The sequence below is a fragment of the Phoxinus phoxinus genome, assembly GCF_949152265.1.
Source record: "Phoxinus phoxinus genome assembly, chromosome: 1".
Taxonomy (NCBI): domain Eukaryota; kingdom Metazoa; phylum Chordata; class Actinopteri; order Cypriniformes; family Leuciscidae; genus Phoxinus; species Phoxinus phoxinus.
Window position 1 is genome coordinate 42,186,664 of NC_136876.1, and position 22,788 is coordinate 42,209,451.

The following is a 22,788-nucleotide window of genomic DNA, read 5'->3' on the forward strand; positions in this document are numbered from 1 at the left end:
AGCAGAGGGCAGTAGAAGACCACTTATTGGCTCACTTTCATTTTACAAGTGATTTTACTTGTTCTATCCAGACTGGACTATTGTAATGCTCTCCTGGCTGGTCTCCCAGCTTGCACTGTCAAACCTCTGCAACTGATCCAGAATGCTGCAGCTAGAGTGGTCTTCAACGAGCCGAAGAGAGCACACGTCACTCCTCTCCTCACGAAACTGCACTGGTTGCCGGTTGCCGCTCGCATCAAATTCAAGTCACTGACGTTTGCCTACAGAACAACCACTGGCACTGCTCCCTTGTACCTGAACTCATTACTACAGACTTATGTGCCATCCAGAAACTTGCGCTCTGCAAGTGAGCGGCGTCTGGTGGTGCCATCCCAAAGAGGCACGAAATCTCTCTCTCGGACCTTTACCATGACTGTTCCCTGCTGGTGGAATGATCTGCCTAACTCAGCCAGAGCTGCTGAGTCTGTAGCCATCTTTAAGAAACTGCTGAAGACGTATCTTTTTCGGCAGCACTTGAGCACTTAATCCAGTACTACTAACACTTTCTTATCTAAAAAAAAAAAAATTGCGTTGGATTGTACTGTGAAGGGTCATAGCACTTACATATTGTTGTCCTACTGCTAGTTTAATTGCTTCTATTGTTTCTCATTTGTAAGTCGCTTTGGATAAAAGCGTCAGCTAAATGAATAAATGTAAATGTAAATGTAAATGAGTCGCAAGCTCGCAACTGTGTGCACGTATCTCCGCAAAGTGGGTGTTGTAAACTCAGCTCTGAAAAATAGTCTGCAAAGGAGTGCAAATTTAATGTAATGTAATAAGTTTCGCCCTTTCGAACCTCAGTTTTCAGAGTTTCAAAACTTTTTTTCACCTATTCGCACACCCGTTTTCAGATCACGGGTTTCAGAGATATTCTTATTTTTTTTACATTTTGCAAGCTTGCAAATCTTATTTTTCGATCTTGCAAAACTTTTTTTTTTAAGATTTTGAGTTTTCGAACACTTAGTTTCAACCTTTCAGAACTTTATTTTCAGTTTTGAATCATGGCAGGATATTAATCCCATATGTGGGGAGCAGCAGCTCATTTGCATTTAAAGATCCTTCCAGTCAAAAATGGGGCTTTATGGTCAAATAAATTATCTGTGAGGTATTTTGAGCTGAATCTTTACAGACACATTCTGGGGACATGTGAGACTTATATTACATCTTGTAAAAAGGGTGCACATAGGTCCCCTTTAATGCAGTTTCTCTTCTACAATAGCCTATTTATTTATCTTATTTTGGTGGTTGCTGAATCTTAGAAGGTTGACTATCTGTTGTCACACTGTTAGCCCTTACTGTAGAAAAAGCCCACATTCTTACAATATCATACCATTTTCCATTAAAACAGTAATATACAGGAATATACCTACAGGAATATACTGTGAATTAACAGCGCTCAAAGTCGACACTCAGAGGCTGTTTTCCCAATCACACCCCATACCCTCATTCACTATTCCCTACACTAGTTCACTAATATAGTCCACTTGACAGTGAGTGAATTGAGACACTGATGAACACCTGATAAGCAGAATCACTGAAGGACAGAGAAACAAGAACAGAAAAAAGAGAAACACAAGAACTACAACTAACTTCCAGCCACACTGAGTGTGAAACCAGTTTAACATTATTTATTTCAAGTTCTTGTTGAGAATGAACAGGGATTTAGTTAATAATAAAGTTTGTTGTCACCATGATGGAGATCCATATTTGCTTTAGTTGGTGTCTTGTACCTTAACTCAAAGTCTTCGTTAATTCATCTCTCTTCGGCTGCTGTAACAGTGAGTGTATAAAGCACATTTGTTCCAGCAAGAAAAGTCAAGAAGTTGATCAGGAGTTTTTGGTTTTGTGATATCAAAATCATACATGATTTATTACTTTTTAATATATGTGAGCTGTGAATTTCTGGTTTAATACCATATATCTGTAGCCTGGGAAAACCCAGACCACTTCCGGCAAATTTAGATTTGCTCTGCAAGTGGGTCTGGCAAAGAACCCATTGAAACCCATTTCCAATCCGCCGAAATCGCGGCACCAATCAGAAACGTTTTACACGATGACGACAGAGCAGAGACGGTGACGCAGATTTTGTACATTACAGAGATGGATGCCGCCGTGGAACATCACAACATCACTCGTTCGAATCAGCTATCGCGTCTGTTTCAAGCGATTTAAAATGGTCATTTTCGTTAACACAAACAGAGAATTGCTGAGAGTCTCGAGATGTTTCTCCGTCGCTCTGCATACGTCATGTCATTCATCGCTCTGATTGGTTTTAGATCTTTCCGACGTCCGTTGGTGACGCCCCTGTGGAAATGAATTGTCTATGGAGCTTTGCCAGACCCTTACTCAGTTACAACTGAGAGGGTCTGGGTTTTCCCAGGCTAATATATCTGATAATCTACAACATGAAATACAGCAATATTTCTGAAATCAGGTCAACTGAAAATTTTTGAAATCATATAGTGCATTAAAATTGTATTAACTCCTGCTTGACTCACGCACAAACAAGACATCAACAATCATCATATGAATCTCAACAATGGTTATGATCAAAAGTTTCATGTCGCAATGCATGCTGGGTACCAGGATAGTATAAAACTCCCAGCATGCTCTGCTGCATGAATAATAATTAAAAATATAGCTGCAAGCAGCGATTACGGGCCCAAGCCGGTGGCACCGCCACCCTGGTGCCTTTAGTTACACTAAAGGCACCGGGCTGGCGCTGCCACCGGCTTGGGCCCTCCATCGCTGCTTGCAGCTATATTTATTTATTTATATATATATATATATATATATATATATATATATATATATATATAAAAAGCCGCCACCCCCGTTGCCTTTCGGGTTCCTGTGCACGACGGGCAATAACGTAACCCCGCGTTGACTGTCGAGAAGAAGTCTGCTTTAGAGCTTGTATCAGTGTGAGTCTTTCTGCTCCCCTCCAAACACACACAGAAAAGGGGGGGGGGGGGCTGTCTGTGTGTGTGCCCTCTCTCCCTCCCCTCCCCCCCACTTCACACACACACACACACACACACACACACACACACACACACACACACACACACACACACACACACACACACACACACACACACACAGAGAGAGAATGGCAGGGGGAACTCTGTCAGAGAGAGACAAAACCACATTCAAACCAAAATATCTGACTTCCTGTTGGTCGGAGCTAATGATTGTAAATGAGAAAGTTGTCCGGATCGATAAGCACAATATACAGACCGAGTTTTGTGACTGTAGGTAAAAATAACCCACCCACTTTAGTCAAAAGTATCTTGAAAGTAACACACTTCCTGCTGCCAGTTGGTGGCGCTATAACTTTGACTCACAATAGTCACATCCATGTGATCGCCCTCTTACAACAAACACACTGCTGAAGTTTCATCCAGATCAATTAATGTATGAAGACGTTATAACACATTGTGTTTTTCTTTTCTCGCCATAACTTCGTTTCCTCGTCACGGCCAAACCGTTCGAGATATCAAAAATCCGTCCGCAATTTAGCGTCCTCAATGTCTTGACTTCCTGCTGACCGAGTTTGGTGGCGATAGGATAATTTTTCTTGGAGGAGTATATAAAATTCCAGGGGCATGCATTTTCATACAGCCCATAATAGCCGACTTCCTGTTGGACTGGTGTAAAACTTAGAGCACGAAAGTTGTTCGGCCCGATTAAATCTATATGTGTACCGAGTTTCATATTATTACATGCAAACGTGTTTGATATATGGACCAAGTTTTTCGGACCACGTTCAAGGGGGCGCTGTTGAGCTCCCCTGCCACGCCCGGGTACCAGCTTCAGCCCAGCCCTGATGGCCGCAGGTTCTGACCTGTGTGCAAAGTTTCAAGAGTTTTCGAGCACGTTAAGGGCCCCAAAAGTGCCCGAGAAGTCCCACACAGCAGAGAAAGGGTTAAAATAAAGCCCCCCTCCTCTCTCTCACACACAGACACTGAGAGAGACTGGCAAAATTCCCATCAAATCACATTCAAACCAAAATATCTGACTTCCTGTTGGTCGGAGCTAATGACTGTAAATTAGAAAGTTGTCCGGCTCGGGGAGATAAATATAAATACCGATTTTTGTTACTGTAGGTAAAACTAATACCCCATTTTTGACTAAAGGTGGCGCTACTGAGCCCCTCCACCGCGCCCGTTTCTGAAACTTCACACATGCCTAGTACCTAATAAATCTGATATGCATGTTGAGTTTAATGCAATTTGAAGCATGTTAAGAGCCTCAAATGCACCCAAAAAGAATATAAAAGTTTAAAGTGTTGCCATGGCAACAGTATTTAAGATATCAATAATTCTTTCACAGGTCTACATCTGCCGTGTGTTTACATTATACACATAAAGTTTGAAGCAAATCGGGTAAAAATAAGAGGGTGAATTCAAAGCATTTTGAAAGTGACACACTTCCTGCTGCCAGTTGGTGGCGCTATAACTTTGACTCACAATAGTCACATCCATGTGATCGGCCTCTTACAACGAACACACTGCTGAAGTTTCATCAAGATCAATTAATGTATGAAGACGTTATAACACACTTCCTGTTTCCAATATTCGCCATAAATTCGTTTCCTCGCCACGGCCAAACCGTTCGAGATATCAAAAATCCCCTGGCAATTTTTCATCCTCCATGTCTTGACTTCATGCACACCGAGTTTCGTGGTGATTGGTTGAATCGTCTAGGAGGAGTATTTTAAATTCCATTGCATGTGTTTTTTAAACTACGCCAAATAGCCGACTTCCTGTTGGGCTGGGGTAAAAAGTCAGAGCATGAAGGATATATGAACCGATGAGATCTATAAGTGTACCGAGTTTCATATCATTTCATGCAAGCGTGTTTGATTTATGGACCAAGTTTTCGGACCCCATTCCAGGGGGCGCTGTCGAGCCCCCCTGCCACGCCCGGGTACCAGCTTCAGTCCGGCTCTAATGGCCGCAGGTTCTGACCTGTGTGCAAAGTTTCAAGAGTTTTTGAGCACGTTAAGAGACCCAAAAGTGCCCGAATAGTCGTAAGAAAAATAATAATAATAATAATAATAATAATAAATATATATAAATAAATATAGCTGCAAGCAGCGATTACGGGCCCAAGCCGGTGGCACCGCCACCCCGGTGCCTTTAGTTGCACTAAAGGCACCGAGGTGGCGGTGCCACCGGCTTAGGCCCTCCATCGCTGCTTGCAGCTATATTTATTTATATATATATATATATATATATATATATATATATATATATATATATATATATATATATATATATATATATATATATAAAAACGCCACCCCGGTTCCTTTAGGGTTCCTGTGCACGATGGGCAATAACGTAACTCCGCTTTGACTGTCGAGAAGAAGTCTGCTTTAGAGCTTGCATCAGTGTGGGTTCTGCAAAAGTGCGCATCGAGGGCACATATCAACCACAAAGTATGCGTGAACACCCTTCTGAAACCTAAAATTAAAAATTAGACACCCTACAGTCTCATGGACTTAACGGTAACGGACACATGAAATCAGCAGCCATTGTAAGTACACAAGACCAAAAATTCATATGAAGTGTGGTATATATATTCATTGAAATTACTGTACTTTAAAACACTTGTTTAAAAGAAAAAACACATGTATACATAGTATAAAACACTAGATGGCACAATATACCTATTTTTAATAGAGTCTTTCTGCCCCCCTCCCCACACACACAGAGACAGGGGGGCTGTCTGTGTGTGTGCCCTCCCTCCCCTCCCCACACAGACACACACGGGGGGGGGGGGGGGGTGTCAGACAGACAGACACACGCACACACACACACACACACACAGAATGGCAGGGGGAACTCTGTCGGAGAGAGACAAAACCACATTCAAACCAAAATATCTGACTTCCTGTTGGTCGGAGCTAATGACTGTAAATGAGAAAGTTGTCCGGCTCGATAAGCACAATATACATACCGAGTTTTGTGACTGTAGGTAAAAATAACCCCCCCACTTTAGTCAAAAGCATCTTGAAAGTAACACACTTCCTGCTGCCAGTTGGTGGCGCTATAACTTTGACTCACATTAGTTACATCCATGTGATCGCCCTCTTACAAAAAACACACTACTGAAGTTTCATCAAGATCAGTTAATGTATGAAGACGTTATAACACATCGTGTTTCTCTTTTCTCGCCATAAATTCGTTTCCTCGCCACGGCCAAACCGTTCGAGATATCAAAAATCCGTCCGCAATTTAGCATCCTCCATGTCTTGACTTCATGTTGACTGAGTTTGGTGGCGATCGAAATAATTTTCTAGGAGGAGTATATAAAATTCCAGGGGGATTCGTTTTTAAACAACCCATAATAGCCGACTTCCTGTTGGACTGGCGTAAAACTTAGAGCACGAAAGTTGTTCGGCCCGATGAGATCTATATGTGTACCGCGTTTCATATTATTACATGCAAACGTGTTTGATATATGGACCAAGTTTTCGGACCACGTTCAAGGGGGCGCTGTTGAGCTCCCCTGCCACGCCCGGGTACCAGCTTCAGCCCGGCCCTGATGGCCGCAGGTTCTGACCTGTGTGCAAAGTTTCAAGAGTTTTCGAGCACGTTAAGGGCCCCGAAAGTGCCCGAGAAGTCCCACACAGCAGAGAAAGGGTTAAAATAAAGCTCCCCCTCCTCTCTCACACACACAGACACTGAGAGAGACTGGCAAAATTCCCATCAAATCACATTCAAACCAAAATATCTGACTTCCTGTTGGTCGGAGCTAATGACTGTAAATTAGAAAGTTGTCTGGCTCGGGGAGATAAATATAAATACCGATTTTTGTTACTGTAGGTAAAACTAATACCCCATTTTTGACTAAAGGTGGCGCTACTGAGCCCCTTACCACGCCCGTTTCTGAAACTTTGCACAAGTGTACTAGGCAATAAATGTAAAGTGTCTGTCGAGTTTCATGCAATTTCAAGCATGTTAAGAGTCTCAAAAACTTTAAAAAAGAATATTAAAGTTTGCTGCGTTGCCATGGCAACAGTATTTAAGATATCAATAATCCTTTCACAGGTCTACATCTGCCGTGTGTTTACATTATACACATAAAGTTTGAAGCAAATCGGGTAAAAATAAGAGGGTGATTTTAAAGCATTTTGAAAGTGACACACTTCCTGCTGCCAGTTGGTGGCGCTATAACTTTGACTCACAATAGTCACATCCATGTGATCGGCCTCTTACAGCGAACACACTGCTGAAGTTTCATCCAGATCAATTAATGTATGAGGATGTTATAACACACTTCCTGTTTCCAATATTCGCCATAAATTCGTTTCCTCGCCACGGCCAAACCGTTCGAGATATCAAAAATCCCCTGGCAATTTTTCATCCTCCATGTCTTGACTTCATGCACACCGAGTTTCGTGGTGATTGGTTGAATTTTCTAGGAGGAGTATTTTAAATTCCATTGCATGTGTTTTTTAAACTACGCCAAATAGCCGACTTCCTGTTGGGCTGGGGTAAAAAGTCAGAGCATGAAGGATATATGAACCGATGAGATCTATAAGTGTACCGAGTTTCATATTATTACACGCAAGCGTGTTTGATTTATGGACCAAGTTTTCGGACCGCGTTCCAGGGGGCGCTGTCGAGCCCCCCTGCCACGCCCGGGTACCAGCTTCAGTCCGGCTCTAATGGCCGCGGGTTCTGACATTTGTGCAAAGTTTCAAGAGTTTTTGAGCACGTTAAGAGACCCAAAAGTGCCCGAATAGTCGTAAGAAAAATAATAATAATAATAATAATAATAATAATAATAATAATCCGAAGGAAAACAATAGGGCCTTCGCCTTTTCAAGGCTTGGGCCCTAATAATAATAATAATAATCCGAAGGAAAACAATAGGGCCTTCGCCTTTTCAAGGCTTGGGCCCTAAATATATATATTCCTACCATTGTTGAGATGCATGTTCTAGTTTGTGATATTTCTGTGTTTCTACAAGACAGTGTAGCTCTTTTATTTTTGGTTATGCATGTGTTACAAATAAATTAGTCATTGTTGCTGTTGTTTCACAGTGGTGGTAACGTAACACTTTTGATTGAGAATTAAACTCTGAATGAGTGAGAACTAACTTCTTAGTGAATGGACAGGCCACATAATGATTTTGTCATGATAGTGAATACAACCACAATCATTCACGAACTGTGTGTGTGCACAAGTGTGACTTGCAAAAACACAGCTCAAGCAGCAAGAGAAAAAATTAATGCGTTGGCATCAGCAACCCAACTAAAGCAAACACTGATCTCTATAATGGTAACTTCAAATCAAACATTTTTAATTAAACATCTCAATAACTACTTCTGTAGATGGATGACAGAAATAAAGTCAAACTGGTTAATAATACGTGTAATAATGTGTAATGGCTGGAAGTCAGTTGTAGTTCTTGTTTCTCTATTTTCTGTTCTTGTGTTCCTCTTTCCTTCAGTGATTCTGCTTGTTAACAGCAGGTGTTCATCACTAATGCTCAACAATCACTTACATATTCACTTTATTATCTCACTGCAACACTGCGTCAATGTTACTTTTTACTCTTTGTAGTGCGGATGTTCCTGTGGGGTTGAAAGGGTTAACAGTGTAAGATAAAAAGACACACCCACAAAATGTATTTTAACAGTAATAAACTGTAAGTTATAAAACAGGTTTATACTGGCAACACTGTTGCCAGTAGTTTACTGTAAAATTTTGTTTTTTGGGTCACCATTGAGCTGAAGAGTAGAGCCTGTGCTTCAGTCCAGCAGAAGATCTACAAACATTGATGATATGCTGCATGTTGCTTTATTTAACAGAATGTAACTGCTGGTTCAGTGGAAATCTTTTTATGTACTTAAGTTTTTTAATGGTTTCTAATGGAAGTTCTTAACTCTTTTCTCACATTATTAATGCATTACACATTTAAATGACAGTTGGTCAATTTAAGGCAGTCGGTTTCTGCAAGTGAAATTAGTTTTAAGTCAAATTTTAATTTAGTGCATTTTACAGTAACAAACTGTATAATACAGTAAATAACTGTACAAATAACAGTAAATTACTGGCAACAGTGTTGCCAGTATTTTACTGTAAAAAAACCCGGTAAGGTCTAACAGTGCATAACTATATCACCCCTATTTAAATGTAAGTCATTCTACAAAATAATATGATTATGAAAAGTATATGAATAGAAAAGAATATGATTATGTAGTATGATTATGAAAAGTTTAACATTATGGGACGGTCTGTGATTTTCATTGAAATATTTGACTGGAATAAATTTGGAATCTCTTGTTTCTCTTTTCTTATCCTCACTCAAGCCTATAGATATACTATTGATATAACGTGAATCTCATGCGAGTGTAGGCTATATAATGTTAACAAATTCCCCAAAGTCCTTTTAATTTTTTTGTGCAAAACTTTTTTAAAGGAAAAGTGCAGTGCACTATGTCCATTGTCGACGTGGCCGTGCCAAGTAATTTTTCCACATGTATTATTCAACGCTTCACACTCCAGTCCAGTGGGTGGCGGTAAAGCACATACATGTGTTTACAAACCACCATTAAACATCACCTCAGAAGAAGAAGATTAGTTTTCAGCATGATCTCTGCTGTTTTATCGAGGTGCTGGCTTAAAAACAGTTAGACATGTACTTTTAGTATATAGAAAAAATAAAATGTAGGTCAATAAATGCCTGTAATATTCCCATCCTCATAGAAGTAACTACGTTTTGAAGCAAGCAGGAATATCTGGAGGAGTATCAACTGAACTGAGATCTGCTGCTGTGAAGATGGTGTTTGTTAAAGAGGAGAGTGAGGAGGACATGAGTGAACCAGAACCCTGGAGAATAAAACACGAGGAACAAGGAGGTTGGTGTCTATTCTTCGTTTACAAAGACGCTGCTTGCCTGTAGCTTATTTATAGCCTAAATCCCCAAATAGGTGTGAGTTTGGTCTTTTATATCACTGTATAAGTCTGTTCAGCTACATTTTATATGTCTCGATGGCAAGGGAATCCTGGAGTAAAGTTATATGAGGGAAACCTACCATTGCAGCACAGCGCTGCTGTATAAAGTTAAGAAAACTAAACAACCGAGAGAAATATGTCTACCTCAGATTTAACGTTTGATCTGTATCAGCATCGGGGGGAACTACAAACACAGCCTTACAAGCCTTCACAAGTAAACATGAAGACTGAAATGTAAACACAGCCTTTGTGTCTTTATCAGTTTATATATTATGTGTGTGTGTGTGTGTGTGTGTGTGTGTGTGTGTGTGTGTGTGTGTGTGTGTGTGTGTGTGTGTAAAGACTTAACGTTAAGATGCAAAAGCCTCTAAGTGCCATCTGAAATTTTCTTCTAGAATGATCATTTTTATCAAGCTTGTATAAATTCTAAGCTATTTCACTTTAATGGCAATGAAAATTACCTATTAATTGTCATTAAAGTGAAATTACTGAACTTAAATATACAAGCTTGATCAAAAATGATCATTCTAGAAGAAAATTTCAGATGTCACTTAGAGGCTTTTGCATATGAATTCTTAATATATGTATATATTGAAGGGGTTGGATTGTAATCCACTGCTGTATGCATGTGGATTTCAATGCATGTGTAGCTAATGAGTGATTATAATCAAGGTATTAATCAATATTTTTCCTTCTAAATGTCAAATGAGTTGAATGACTTCTCTGGAGATTTTTCTTTATAGAAGTTACCAGTGTGATTACTGAAATGTGTTTTTCAAGTATTCTCTAATGTCTGTATTTGATATGAATGCAGTAACAGTACTTGCTTATTTAGCCCGGCTTCCAGAAATGAAATATGGAAAGATATTTTGTTTGGTCTTCAACATGTGTCAATACATGCATCTGTTTTTTTAGGCTACTCTGACAACTAAAGTACTCTATCACACTAAACTCAGTTGGCTGTAATCAACCAAAGAAAATCTTGGTTGACTTAAGTCCTGAACAATTTAAATTTAATAAATATATAAAGTTAATATAAATACACTTTAGAATCAATAGATGGAAAAGGGATATTGGAGCATGTGACTGTAGTCGATAGATTTGTCGACAGCCGGAGGCCGCCTCCTAATTCTCTATGCAGGAAAAACCCTGCTCAAAATGAAACGCTGTATAGTCTTCACTATATGAATTAAATATAAATGGATTAATATTAAAGATAAAAAAAGTGATTTAGTCAAAATGAGTGAGTTTTTTTATTTATTATTATTAACATTAATGAAACGGGATGGCAACAGTTTATGTGGCTGCTGTCCCTTTAAGAATGAATGCGCGGATATAGTTACACATCCGATTTTCTCCCTTTTGTTTTCGTTCGCGTAGGACATAAGACTCGGTTTACATTGAATACTCCACCGTCCACACGATGGACATTTTGACATAAGTGTGTGTAGCTGTAAAAGAGAACTGATATCGAGATCGATGGGCGCTATCTGTGCGCATACCCTCAGCTGTGAGCGCGAGCACCGCATTTGAGTCCTTGTTTGCGGCTTATTGTGATTAACGTCAATAACCTTAAGTATCTCTAGTACAGTGAAGTTAAACAAGTGTAACACTTTAGAAAATAAATGTTTGAAATTTGTGAATCGATGCAAATCGGTAGAAGATAGAATCGCGATTCATATATGAATCGATTTTTCGCCTGCACCCCTACTAATTTCCTTTATTTTTCAATTGTACTACCAATTGTTTTTCATAATTTTTATGTTCTTATTTTAGGCCTGGTGAAAGTGAAAGAGGAAAGACAAGATCTAAATGAAGTGGAGGAAAAACATCGGCATCAGAAAGCTCATGATGTCAACGCTGGAGAAAAGCCATTGAGTTGCTCCAAAACTGAAAACAAATTTGGTTCACAAAGGAGCATTCAAATTACAGAAATCAAAAAGCTGTTCACCTGTCCTCAGTGTGGAAATACTTTCACACGTAAAGAAAACCTTAAGACTCACATGTTAATTCACGCTGGCATAAAGCCTTTTGTCTGTTCCCAGTGTGGCAGGAGTTTTGCACAGAAAACACACCTTAAAGATCACGTGTTAATTCACACTTTAGAAAAGCCTCACACCTGCTCTCAGTGTGGAAACTCTTTCAGACATAAAAGATACCTTAAAATTCATATGAGAATTCATGCTGGAAAAAAGCCTTTCACCTGTTCCCAGTGTGGCAAAAGTTTTACACAGAAAGGACACCTTAATGATCATTTCTTAATTCACACTTCAGAAAAGCCTTCCACCTGTGTTCAGTGTGGGAAAACTTTCCGACGTAAAGGATACCTTAAAACTCACATGAGAATTCATGCTGGAATAAAGCCTTTCACCTGCTCTCAATGTGGCAAAAGTTTTACACAGAAAGGACACCTTAATGAACATGTGTTAACTCACACTTCAGAAAAGCCTTTCGTCTGCTCTCAGTGTGGAAACTCGTTCACACGTAAAGCAAGCCTTAAAAATCACATGTTAATTCATACTTGAAAAAGGCATTTCACCTGCTCTCTGTGTGGAAGACATGAGAAGTTACACTGAAGCAATGCCTTGCACGTTAGGAAAAATATGTTTGCATCTCCTTTTCTGTCTATCTAATAATTTCTTGTACACCCTGTTTTAGACCTCCCAACCTGTACGCATTTTGTAAGTACGTACACTCAATGTACGCTGGTAGGCCTACTTCTTTTTAGAATAAGTGATTCGGTTTGCTATTATTGGACTCCTGTCTATTACTTGTCAACTGTTTTATATAAATGTTTGTATTGGCTAACATTTATGTGCAATGTTCAAATGCAAAGACAGCACGTCACAATTAGAAGCCCTTTTTTTCTGTGGGATTTAGCATCATATTTGGATATTGGAATAATAAATTAAGTAATCTCATGTACATGTACACACAGTGTTTCAATGTTGTTGTTTTTGTTTTGTTTTTGTTTTACTTTTTTCTAGGGGTTTCTTAATTTTAGACTAGTTGACCATCTCACATTATATGCAATGCAATATAATTAAAATTGTATCTAACAATTTGGGGTGCTCGTCCGAGATCGATCCAGAACCGAGGGATCGTGCAAATTATCTACCGGCTCCAGGTCTGCAGCCTCCACTCCAGTCCAGTGGGTGGCGGTAAGACACTTTTTGTTTACCAACCACCATTAAACCTCAGAGGAAGAAGATTAGTTTTTCAGCATCTCTGGTGTTATGTGGTACTGGCTTAATAAAAACTGTTAAAAAGAAAAAAAAATTGAGTCAGGTCAATAAATGCCTGTAATATTCCCATCCTCATAGACGTGACTAAGTTTTGAAGCAATTCAGGAATATCTGGAGGAGTATCAACTGAACTGAGATCTGCTGCTGTGAAGATGGTGTTTGTTAAAGAGGAGAGTGAGGAGGACATGAGTGAACCAGAACCCTGCAGAATAAAAGACGAGGAACAAGTAGGTTGGTGTCTATTCTTCATGTTCATCTTTCCTTATTGCTTTTTGGAATCTCAAATATGTTTACCTCGAAGCTTGTGCGGACCCATACAAATTCACTTTTGTTTTTATGTTAGCGTAATCCATATGCGGGCAACTGTTTAACTGGTTTACAGAAGTCTTCCTGCAGTTTTCAATATTGTTATTTTAATGACAAATATCGCGAGCGCATTGTGATTTAACGCGAGGGCACGCGGATTTCCTTTGTTCTCGTCCAAAACTGGACGCGCGCTCTCCAATAAAAGTGCTCTCTCATGAACTGCCACTCTTCTCGCTCAGATATTGGGCTTGTTTGAGATGCGCCTTGCCTCGCCTGTAATGTATGCGAGAGTAGGCGGCTGAAGTGAGGGGAGGAGGAGTGAAAAAAGTGCAGGCAAGCCGGACAGTTCTCTTCTCGTATTGGATCTGACACCTGTGAGATCAAAGATGGATATCACGGGATTCACGCTCGTGCACAGTGTTGCTAATAAACTGGATGTAATTTAAGTTCTGTAACTTCTGTTGCTTTTATATGAAAATAAATATAATGAACAAGACACCCAAAGCACTTATTTAATCCCATTCCAAATACGTGTTTATCAATAAAACAATTTTTGTAATACATTACATAATCGCATACGGTAATCCATATAGAGATCGCACTGTCAGAGAGTTTGGGAATATTCACACATAATTTATACACATAAAACATGATATCAGAGTTTTAAAAATCAAACATTTTAAAAGAGAACATTACATCATGGTTTTTTAAACCAATGAGCATTAAGCTGTGTCGTCAGCAAGTTGTTTCCCATCATGCTTTTGATCAGCGCAGTCGGTCGAGAGCAACTGCGCGCAACTGCAGAATCCGACACGTGCGCCTTGCGCTCGCGAGAGAATATATATTAATATATTATCGCGAGAAAATAATATATTCTCACTCTGTGTTAAGAAGCAACATGAAACCACAGAAGTCATTTCAAACACGATTGACATGTAGCCTACAGTATTTTGTTTTTGGAGCAAAACATGATATTAAACTCATAAAATGTAGTGTTTGATGGTATGCTAAACAAACATAGCTTTCCCTGTTGTCAAGAGCAATTGTTTTATTACTAATTTTGATAAGTAAGTCCAGGTAAGATAATTTGAATGTTTTAATTTAAATCAATTTATAATTGAAAGCAAAGGTTAAGTGAGAGGTCAAAAAAGTGCCAGTAAAAAAAAAAAATGAAGTGAAGTATGGTTAACATAATAATTTTTTTTTTCCGTTCTACCGAAAATGTGCTGGGAGCCCACTGTTGCTATAGTAACAAACTACACTTTTACATGCATCTGATTGACAGAAATAATAAATGCGATCTTATTTCACTGTCGAGTTTTTATCAACTTTGTACAAAGTTTGCTTCGTATATTTAGTTTAACTGTATTGGTAAAGAGGGCGAGCTTTACCATTAAATTAAACTGTGTGCATTTAAGACACTTACATTGTTTTTCCTCCGTCCACGCAATAACTGCGTCCATGTTATGAGCCGAGTTTTTTACTTCAACGGCTCAATGCCCTGGTATTATCAATGGGACCCATTTCAGGAGTTGCCATAATTAAAATTTAAAATCAGAATATGAGCATAGCTCAGTTACATTCACTGAAATATTGAAACGTTAGCGATATTACTGATTCAAAACACGAGCGCCAGTGATTGAATGTCAAAGCACGGTTTGAACGCCCCGCCCTCCAGCCGTACTGGAAGTTTTGACTGGTTTTGCACCCGAGTCAGACCTGTCAGTTATTGGCTGAACTGCTTCAGTTCTGTCAGTTCCATAGACAGTATATAAACTGGACACAGCGACCCCATAGGTTTCAACGGAGAGAAATTAAGTCAATTAGAAGCACTCACTTCCTGATCGCAAGGCGAACTGCGCAGGCTCAAACTGAGCTTGACGACGTAGATGTGACGTGAGCAACCTGTAGGTCTTCTAGTAGCTGTGCCGAGAGAAATCTGAATCATTCCCTTCCGAATCTCGCAGAGACGGAGAGCGTGGGTATTAGCTGTCCATGAGCTAGCAACGGGAGCAACTTTATCACTCTCTATGGGCTTCCCCCTTGACTTTATGCCTCCACGTCCTCCCGATTGCTTGCGAGCTTCTCTGCCTGTCCATACGGTAATTTTTCGACTTGTGCGACAGAGTCGCGCGGGTATGACGCAATCGTTAGCCTATTTTTACAAAAACTGCTTCTACGGGGCCATAACGTAAGATACAAGGTAATGGAACCTTTTATACATTTTCGTGTTTCTTTAGAAATAAACAATGGACAAACAGTGTCTTTAAACGCCTCAGATGTAAAGTTATTCGCTGTCAAAGTGACGCCAAAATGAATGGGAGTCAATGGAATGCTAACAGCAGGTGGGGGTCCGCTAGCCAATGGCGGCGCCCGGAGATGCTTCAGTGTCTTCCGAAACACTGCCCCCCTGGTCAGTTCGGCACCTTTGTCAGAGTACTTTGTACTTTTGGTGAAAAATAAATGTAGCGAAGTTGAATACTTTATTTTTATTCAAGTAAGAGTAAAAGTACCACAATTTAATTATACTCAAGAAAGTAGAAAAAAAATCGAAAAATCTACTCAAGTACTGTAACAAAGTATTTGTAATTAGCTACTTTCCACCTCTGACCCTCGGCTGTGTGTCCGTCAGAGCGAGCACCAGATTTGAGTCCTTGTTTGCAGCTCATTGTGATTAACTACCTTAAGTATCTCTTAGTAGAACTGTGTTGGGCAAGTTACTTTTAAAAAGTAATTAGGTACAGTTACTACTTCCAAAAAGTAACTCAATTAGTTACTCAGTTACAAATGCTAAAAGTAACTAGTTACTTCAGAAAGTAACTACGGTATTGCGTTACTTTCAAGTAAATTTGTATGCTCAAATGTGACCCCACCTCCACCCCTCTTTAACGGAACTTAAAATAGATGTGCATGTTCAATTATTTATAATAAATCTGAATATTATAATGAAATGGACACTAAATGTATTATTAAAAGAAACAATGTACACAACCTAAACTATTTTAATGTTGCTGTGGGACAAAGTGAGACTGGCCTCCAATCAAATGCCATGTATGTAGATATCATGTTTATATAGTGGATCTATACAAATAACACAATAGATGTTTTGGAACTTTTGATATCACTTGCGGGCGGCATTCTGAAAAATCTCGCTGTGCCTGGAAAAAATGAGCCAATTATGAACGCGCTTGCCGCGCGCCTACATTAATTTGAATGAACTTGAGCACGCAGAAGACTGGTAGCTCGTGAGAGACGTGTGGGAAACCCCTTCACAGCAAAATCCCCAGTGTTAAATTAAAGGAGAACTCCAGCGCAAAATGAACCTTTGGTCTAATTACACATTGTTACCTAGTCAACCGTTATCTGAGATTTGTTTTCATGATTATCGAATGTAAATAGTTTTATCTCTAAAAACAGTTTAGCCTATAGGCCTAACGCTAGTATAACGCTAGTATATGGGGCATGGAGTAATGACAAATACAAATCGCTTGTTAATACCACTAACAAGGCTCAAAATAGCCCCACACTAACACGGTAGCATAATGAGGGTCCCTACATGCAAACCGAAGCAGATATTTATAAGCAAGAAGATATTTTATACATACAGTCAACTTCACGTATACAAGCAGAAGCCATCTTAGAAAAACAGACTCGATCAGTCAATCAACGAAATGCCGATCCAAATGCGCTGGACCATATGAGATTCTACACAGTTCAGCGCATTTGGATCGGCGTTTCGTTGATCGACTGATCGAGTCTGTTTTTCAAATATGGCTTCTGCTTGTATACGTGAAGTTGACTGTATGTATAAAATATCTTCTTATTAAACTGTCTGGACACTTACACAGTTCTCAATGCTTCGGTTTGCATGTAGGGACCCTCATTATGCTACCGTGTTAGTGTGGGGCTATTTTGAGCCTTGTTAGTGGTATTAACAAGCGATTTGTATTTGTCATTACTCCATGCCCCATAAACTAGCGTTATACTAGCGTTATAGGCTAAACTGTTTTTAGAGATAAAACTATTTACATTCGATAATCATGAAAACAAATCTCAGATAACGGTTGACTAGGTAACAATGTGTAATTAGATTAGACCAAAGGTTCATTTTGCGCTGGAGTTCTCCTTTAACACTGCTCAGTGTTTATATGAGTCCACACCCAGAGAGTGTTAAATGAACACTGAAGCAGTGTTAAAGTTAATGAGATAATTAAGTGATTAATTGAGCTATGATTGAGCATTATTGAAGACACTTTATAATAACAAGCAGAATCACTGAAGGAGAAAATGGTAATTGGTATGTTACCATTATGCAGATCAGTGTTTGCTTTAGTTGTGCTCTTGACCCTTCAATCATTTACTTTAGATTTTTGTTTGGTTGCGTTACGTGAGTTACAACAGCCAGATGAACAAAGAGAAAAGGTGATGTGTTTGTGTTTTAACATAATCATTATTTCACAATCATTTAACCTGAATCACTGAACTCGTATAGATTCCAATTACTGAGTTATTTTATTGATTATAGCAGCACTGTCCTTGTAAATTAAATAATTTTAACTTTTACAATGTAATCCAAATAATTTCTTAAAACTTAATCACATGCAAAACTCTTTTTTTTAAACACAGACATCAAGAATCAGCCTGTGAATCTCAACAATGGTGACAATTATAAAGCATTTTGCAGTGCATTCTGGGTGCCACCAATCAAATCTCATTCATGGCTCCCATCAAGCATTGCTGCATGAATAAATAATGAGCTTATGTTCAGAGGTGATCTGTTTGTCACCATTGTTGAGAGTCATACGCGAATTATTGATGTCTGTGTGTGACTACCTGAAATATTTTTCATTATACCCTTAATTTAAAAACAAGTTTTTTTTGTAATTGTTTTGATTATTTGGATTTAACTGAAAAGACATACTCTACAAGGACAGTGCTGCTATAATCCATAAAATAAATGTAACTCTAGATATTATGCTCTCAATGAGTTCAGTGAGTCAGCCCAACTATTGATTATGTTAAAACACAACCAATACCATCGGATAACCTTTTCTCTTTGTTCATCTGGCTGTTATAACTGAATTACAGCAGCCAAACAAACTCTAAAGTAAAAACAGTAAGGGTCAAGAGCACAACTAAACTAAATACTGATCTCCGTAATGGTGACCATTTTACATTAATTTTCTCCTTCAGTGATTCTGCTTTTTATCATCAGGTGTCTTCAATAATGCTCAATCATAACTCAATTAATCACTTTAATTATCTCATTAACTTTAACACTGATTCAGTGTTCATTTAACACTCTCTGAGTGTGGACTCATATAAACACTGAGGAGTGTTAATTTAACACTGGGGATTTTGCTGTGTTGAATACAGAGTCTCCGCAACGGATTAAAGCGCGCGTCCGTGTGAAGACTGCACGAGCCACAAGAGAACACTTGATTTGCACTACTGATCACAGAGTCAACGAGCACTTTGATTTAAAAAACAACACATTTCAGCGTGCTAGATCGCCTATTATTTAACACATTAACGAAATGGATGCTCTGCAAGTTAACTGGAGATGTTTTATTTATTTGTATTGGTACATCCGTGCGGCGAATTGTGGTCTGATGAAAAAAACAGCTTCAATTATAGTAACGCGCCGCATTTTTTGGCAGTCACGGCGTTATTAAGATTGGTTAGAGTAATCAATTAGATTACTCGTTACTGAAAAACGTAACGCCGTTATTCCCATCACTAGTACTGTGAAGTTGAAGAAGTGTAAAAATAAATTTTCGCAATTTGTGAATCGATGCAAATCGGTAGAAGATAGAATCGCGATTAATTTCTGAATCTATTTTTTTTTCTTGCACCCCTACTAATTTCCTTTTTATTTTCCAATTGTACCAATTGATTTTCATAATTTTTATGTTTTCATTTTAGGCCTTGTGAAAGTGAAAGAGGAAATACCAGATCTAAATGAAGTGGAGGAGAAACATCGGCATCAGAAAGCTCATTATGTCAACGCTGGAGAAAAGCCATTGAGTTCCTCCAAAACTGAAAACGATGGCTCACAAAGCAGCATTCAAATAACAGAAGTCAAAAAGCCTTTCACCTGCGCTCAGTGTGGAAACACTTACAAACATAAAAGAAGCCTCGTGAAACACATGTTAATTCATTCTGGAGTAAAAAGGTCTTTCACCTGCTCTCAGTGTGGAAAAACTTACAAACAGAAAAGAAGCCTCATGAATCACATGTTAATGCATGTTGGAGGAGGAAAAAAGCCTTTCAGCTGCTCTCAGTGTGGAAATACTTACAAACATAAAAGAAGCCTTAAGACTCACATGTTAATTCATGTTGGAGGAAAAAAGCCTTTCACCTGCTCTCAGTGTGGAAATACTTTCACAAGTAAACAAATACTTAAGACTCACATGTTACTTCATGCTGGAATAAAGCCCTTCACCTGCTCCCAGTGTGGAAAAAGTTTTACACAGAAAGGAACACTTAATGATCATTTCTTAATTCACACTCCGGAAAATCCTTTCACATGTCCTCAGTGTGGAAATACTTTCACAAGTAAACAAAACCTTAAGACTCACATGTTAATTCATGCTGGAATAAAGCCTTTCACCTGCTCTCAGTGTGGAAAGTGTTTTACACAGAAAGCACACCTTGATGATCATTTGTTAATTCACACTTCAGAAAAGCCTTTCTCCTGCTCTCAGTGTGGAAAGAATTTCACGCGTAAAGAAAATCTTAAGACTCACATGAGAATTCATACGGGGATAAAGCCTTTCACCTGCTCTCTGTGTGGCAAGAGTTTTACACAGAAAGTAGCCCTTGATGGTCATTTCTTAATTCACACTTCAGAAAAGCCCTTTGTCTGCACTCAGTGTGGAAACTCTTACAGACATAAAGCAAGCCTTAAGAATCACATGTTAATTCATACTTGAAAAGGGCATTTCACCTGCTCTCAATGTGAAAAGACATTAGAAATCACACTGAAGCAATGCCTTACACATGTGTTAGGAGGATAAATATGTTTGCATCTCGTTTTCTGTCTATCTAATAATTTATTGTAAACCCTGTTTAGTCACACGCATGTAAGACATGTGCTAGATAGTATCCATAAGGAGTATTGGACTCTATGGACTCTTTTTCTTTTGTATATGGATTTATTATTATATTTGTTGTTTTTAGCCAACACCTAAAGACTTGCTAAATAAACTATGGCACGAGCACAGTAAAGCTGACTTTGAGTGAACTCCACTTCTGTCATTCTTGGTCCCCAGATCTGGTGTTCCTCTGCTCTGCATTGATCATTGTCTTCAGATACCCAATTGTATCTAACAATTTGGGGTGCTCGTCCACGATCGATCCAGAACCAAGGGTTCGTGCAAATTGGACAGAGACTGTGTGAGGACAAAAACTGTTGTATTGCCTAGACTCAAAAAGTCACAAAGACTCACTCGAGTCGACGTTATACTCGAGATTGAGAATGTTTTTGAATTTGCAATATTTACTTACAATATTAGCAAAGTATTAGGTGTCTGTTTTTGAGACACAGGCTAACATGTTTTTATTACCTGCCGTTTTGAGATAAGAAACGGACCGGTAAGGAAGGATGGTCGACCATTGAATAAACTGCAGTTTTATTCATTCATGTACCGGTAATCTGTACTTATTTGCATCTGACGACACCGTGGAACAACTTTGTGTTTTGTCTTTCTGTGTGTGAATAAGGAAACTGCTTGGTTGTAATTTGGGCAAGATGTTTCTAGACCACTGACAGCCGAGATGCCTCTTGACTATGTACAGAAACAGTAAAGGTTTCTGGACAGAACCTTTTACATCAAATTTGGCAGGAATGGCCAGAAGGCAAAATTCAATAAGACTACAGAGGGATCATTTAAAGATGATGATATAAAAAGCATGAAATCCATGGTAATAGGGGGATGGAGAGATCTAGAGTGGGACTATAGATATATGAAGGAGTCATATAGTGTGTGGAAAGAAATGAAGAAAGTGTGGGATCAGTGGCCAGAATAAAAAAAAGAAAAATTCGGAAATAAAAAAAGTACTGAACCACCACCCCTGGCCTATGTGCAGGCAACAAGCATTCCCACTCACAGCTCATGAAAAAGGAGCTGTGTACTTCGCATTCTCATGTGCGATACCCAGACTTAAATGATCCTCAAATAATGACAACATGTCCAGCTAGCACTTCAGATGTGCCGAATGCAATGATGTTTCTCCAACATTGAAGATGTTTAACATTTGTTGATGTGGGTGTGTGAATGTGTTTTGCACCATTCACTGCAGCAACTGTAGCAAAAATGTGAGTGTACGAGTTTCTTAATTTGTAGAATAGGATTTGTTCATCTGCAATGAAGAATTGCAACTCTTAAAACATTTATCTCTGTGACTTCAAATTTACTGGTACGCATGTGTGGCTATTCTCTACAACTACAAATTCCACTGTCACAGGCTGTCATCTCCGGTCTGCAGACATTTGCATTTTTTCCTCCCTTTCGACCCCTCACACTCCAGTCCAGTGGGTGGCGGTAAGACACATACTTTTGTTTACCAACCACCATTAAACCTCAGAGGAAGAAGATTAATTTTTTTAGCATGATCTCTGGCGTTGTGTGGTACTGGCTTAATACAAACTGTTAGAAAGTTAAAAACATTTTTGAGTCCGGTCAATAAATGCCTGTAATATTCCCATCCTCATAGACGTGACTAAGTTTTGAAGCAAGCAGGAATATCTGGAGGAGTATCAACTGAACTGAGATCTGCTGCTGGGAAGATGGTGTTTGTTAAAGAGGAGAGTGAGGAGTACATGAGTGAACCAGAACCCTGGAGAATAAAACACGTGGCCTGCCGATATATTGGTCGGGCTCTAATCCATTCTTGTCCAAACATCCAGCTGCATGAGTTTGAAGTGGTCAATCCTCTTGGTTCCAAAAGAAGCAAACGCAAACACTGTGGTATCTACTAAAGTGTTGGAAATATAGATTTAAAACACTGGTCTCAGCTAAAGCATATCCACTTTGCATTACTTGTCAAGCATTCTTTAAAGGTGTTAACTGTAATTTTATGCTGCAAAATGATAACTTACAAAGGATTAAATTCATCACAATTATTTAATGAATGAAGTACACAAAAACTAAAAAAAAAAGCCCTAAAACTGACAATTAATCAGCATAATTGTTAAAGCCCTAATACAGACAATTAGG

The 22,788-nt window shown here is 38.9% G+C and overlaps 1 protein-coding gene and 1 long non-coding RNA gene across 5 annotated transcripts in view; one reads left to right on the forward strand and one right to left on the reverse strand.

Moving 5' to 3' along the window:
* LOC306996046 overlaps window positions 1-22,788 on the reverse strand; it is a 404,126-nt gene that overhangs the window by 289,856 nt on the left and 91,482 nt on the right. The window lies entirely within an intron of this gene.
* Window positions 9,565-21,211, forward strand: LOC306995417 (uncharacterized protein). 4 transcript variants are annotated; one of them, XM_079607006.1, is made up of 5 exons: window positions 9,565-9,673; window positions 9,768-9,919; window positions 11,793-13,177; window positions 13,340-13,492; window positions 19,493-21,201. In XM_079607006.1, exons 4-5 carry the CDS (start codon window positions 13,414-13,416, stop codon window positions 20,500-20,502), a joined length of 1,089 nt encoding a protein of 362 aa, XP_079463132.1. In that variant the 5' UTR covers window positions 9,565-9,673; window positions 9,768-9,919; window positions 11,793-13,177; window positions 13,340-13,413; the 3' UTR covers window positions 20,503-21,201. The 4 variants fall into 3 exon arrangements, with proteins under 4 accessions (XP_079463132.1, XP_079463135.1, XP_079463134.1 ...); XM_079607008.1 differs by having other exon boundaries at window positions 9,589-9,673; window positions 13,340-13,488; XM_079607007.1 differs by lacking the exons at window positions 9,565-9,673; window positions 9,768-9,919; window positions 11,793-13,177 and having other exon boundaries at window positions 13,213-13,492; window positions 19,493-21,211.

Coding starts and splice junctions, on each gene's coding strand:
- LOC306995417 (XM_079607006.1), top strand. CDS start 13,414: ATGGTGTTTGTTAAAGAGGAGAGTGAGGAGGACATGAGTGAACCAGAA. Junction 13,493..19,492: donor AAAAGACGAGGAACAAGTAG/GTTGGTGTCTAT, acceptor TTTTCATTTTAG/GCCTTGTGAAAGTGAAAGAG.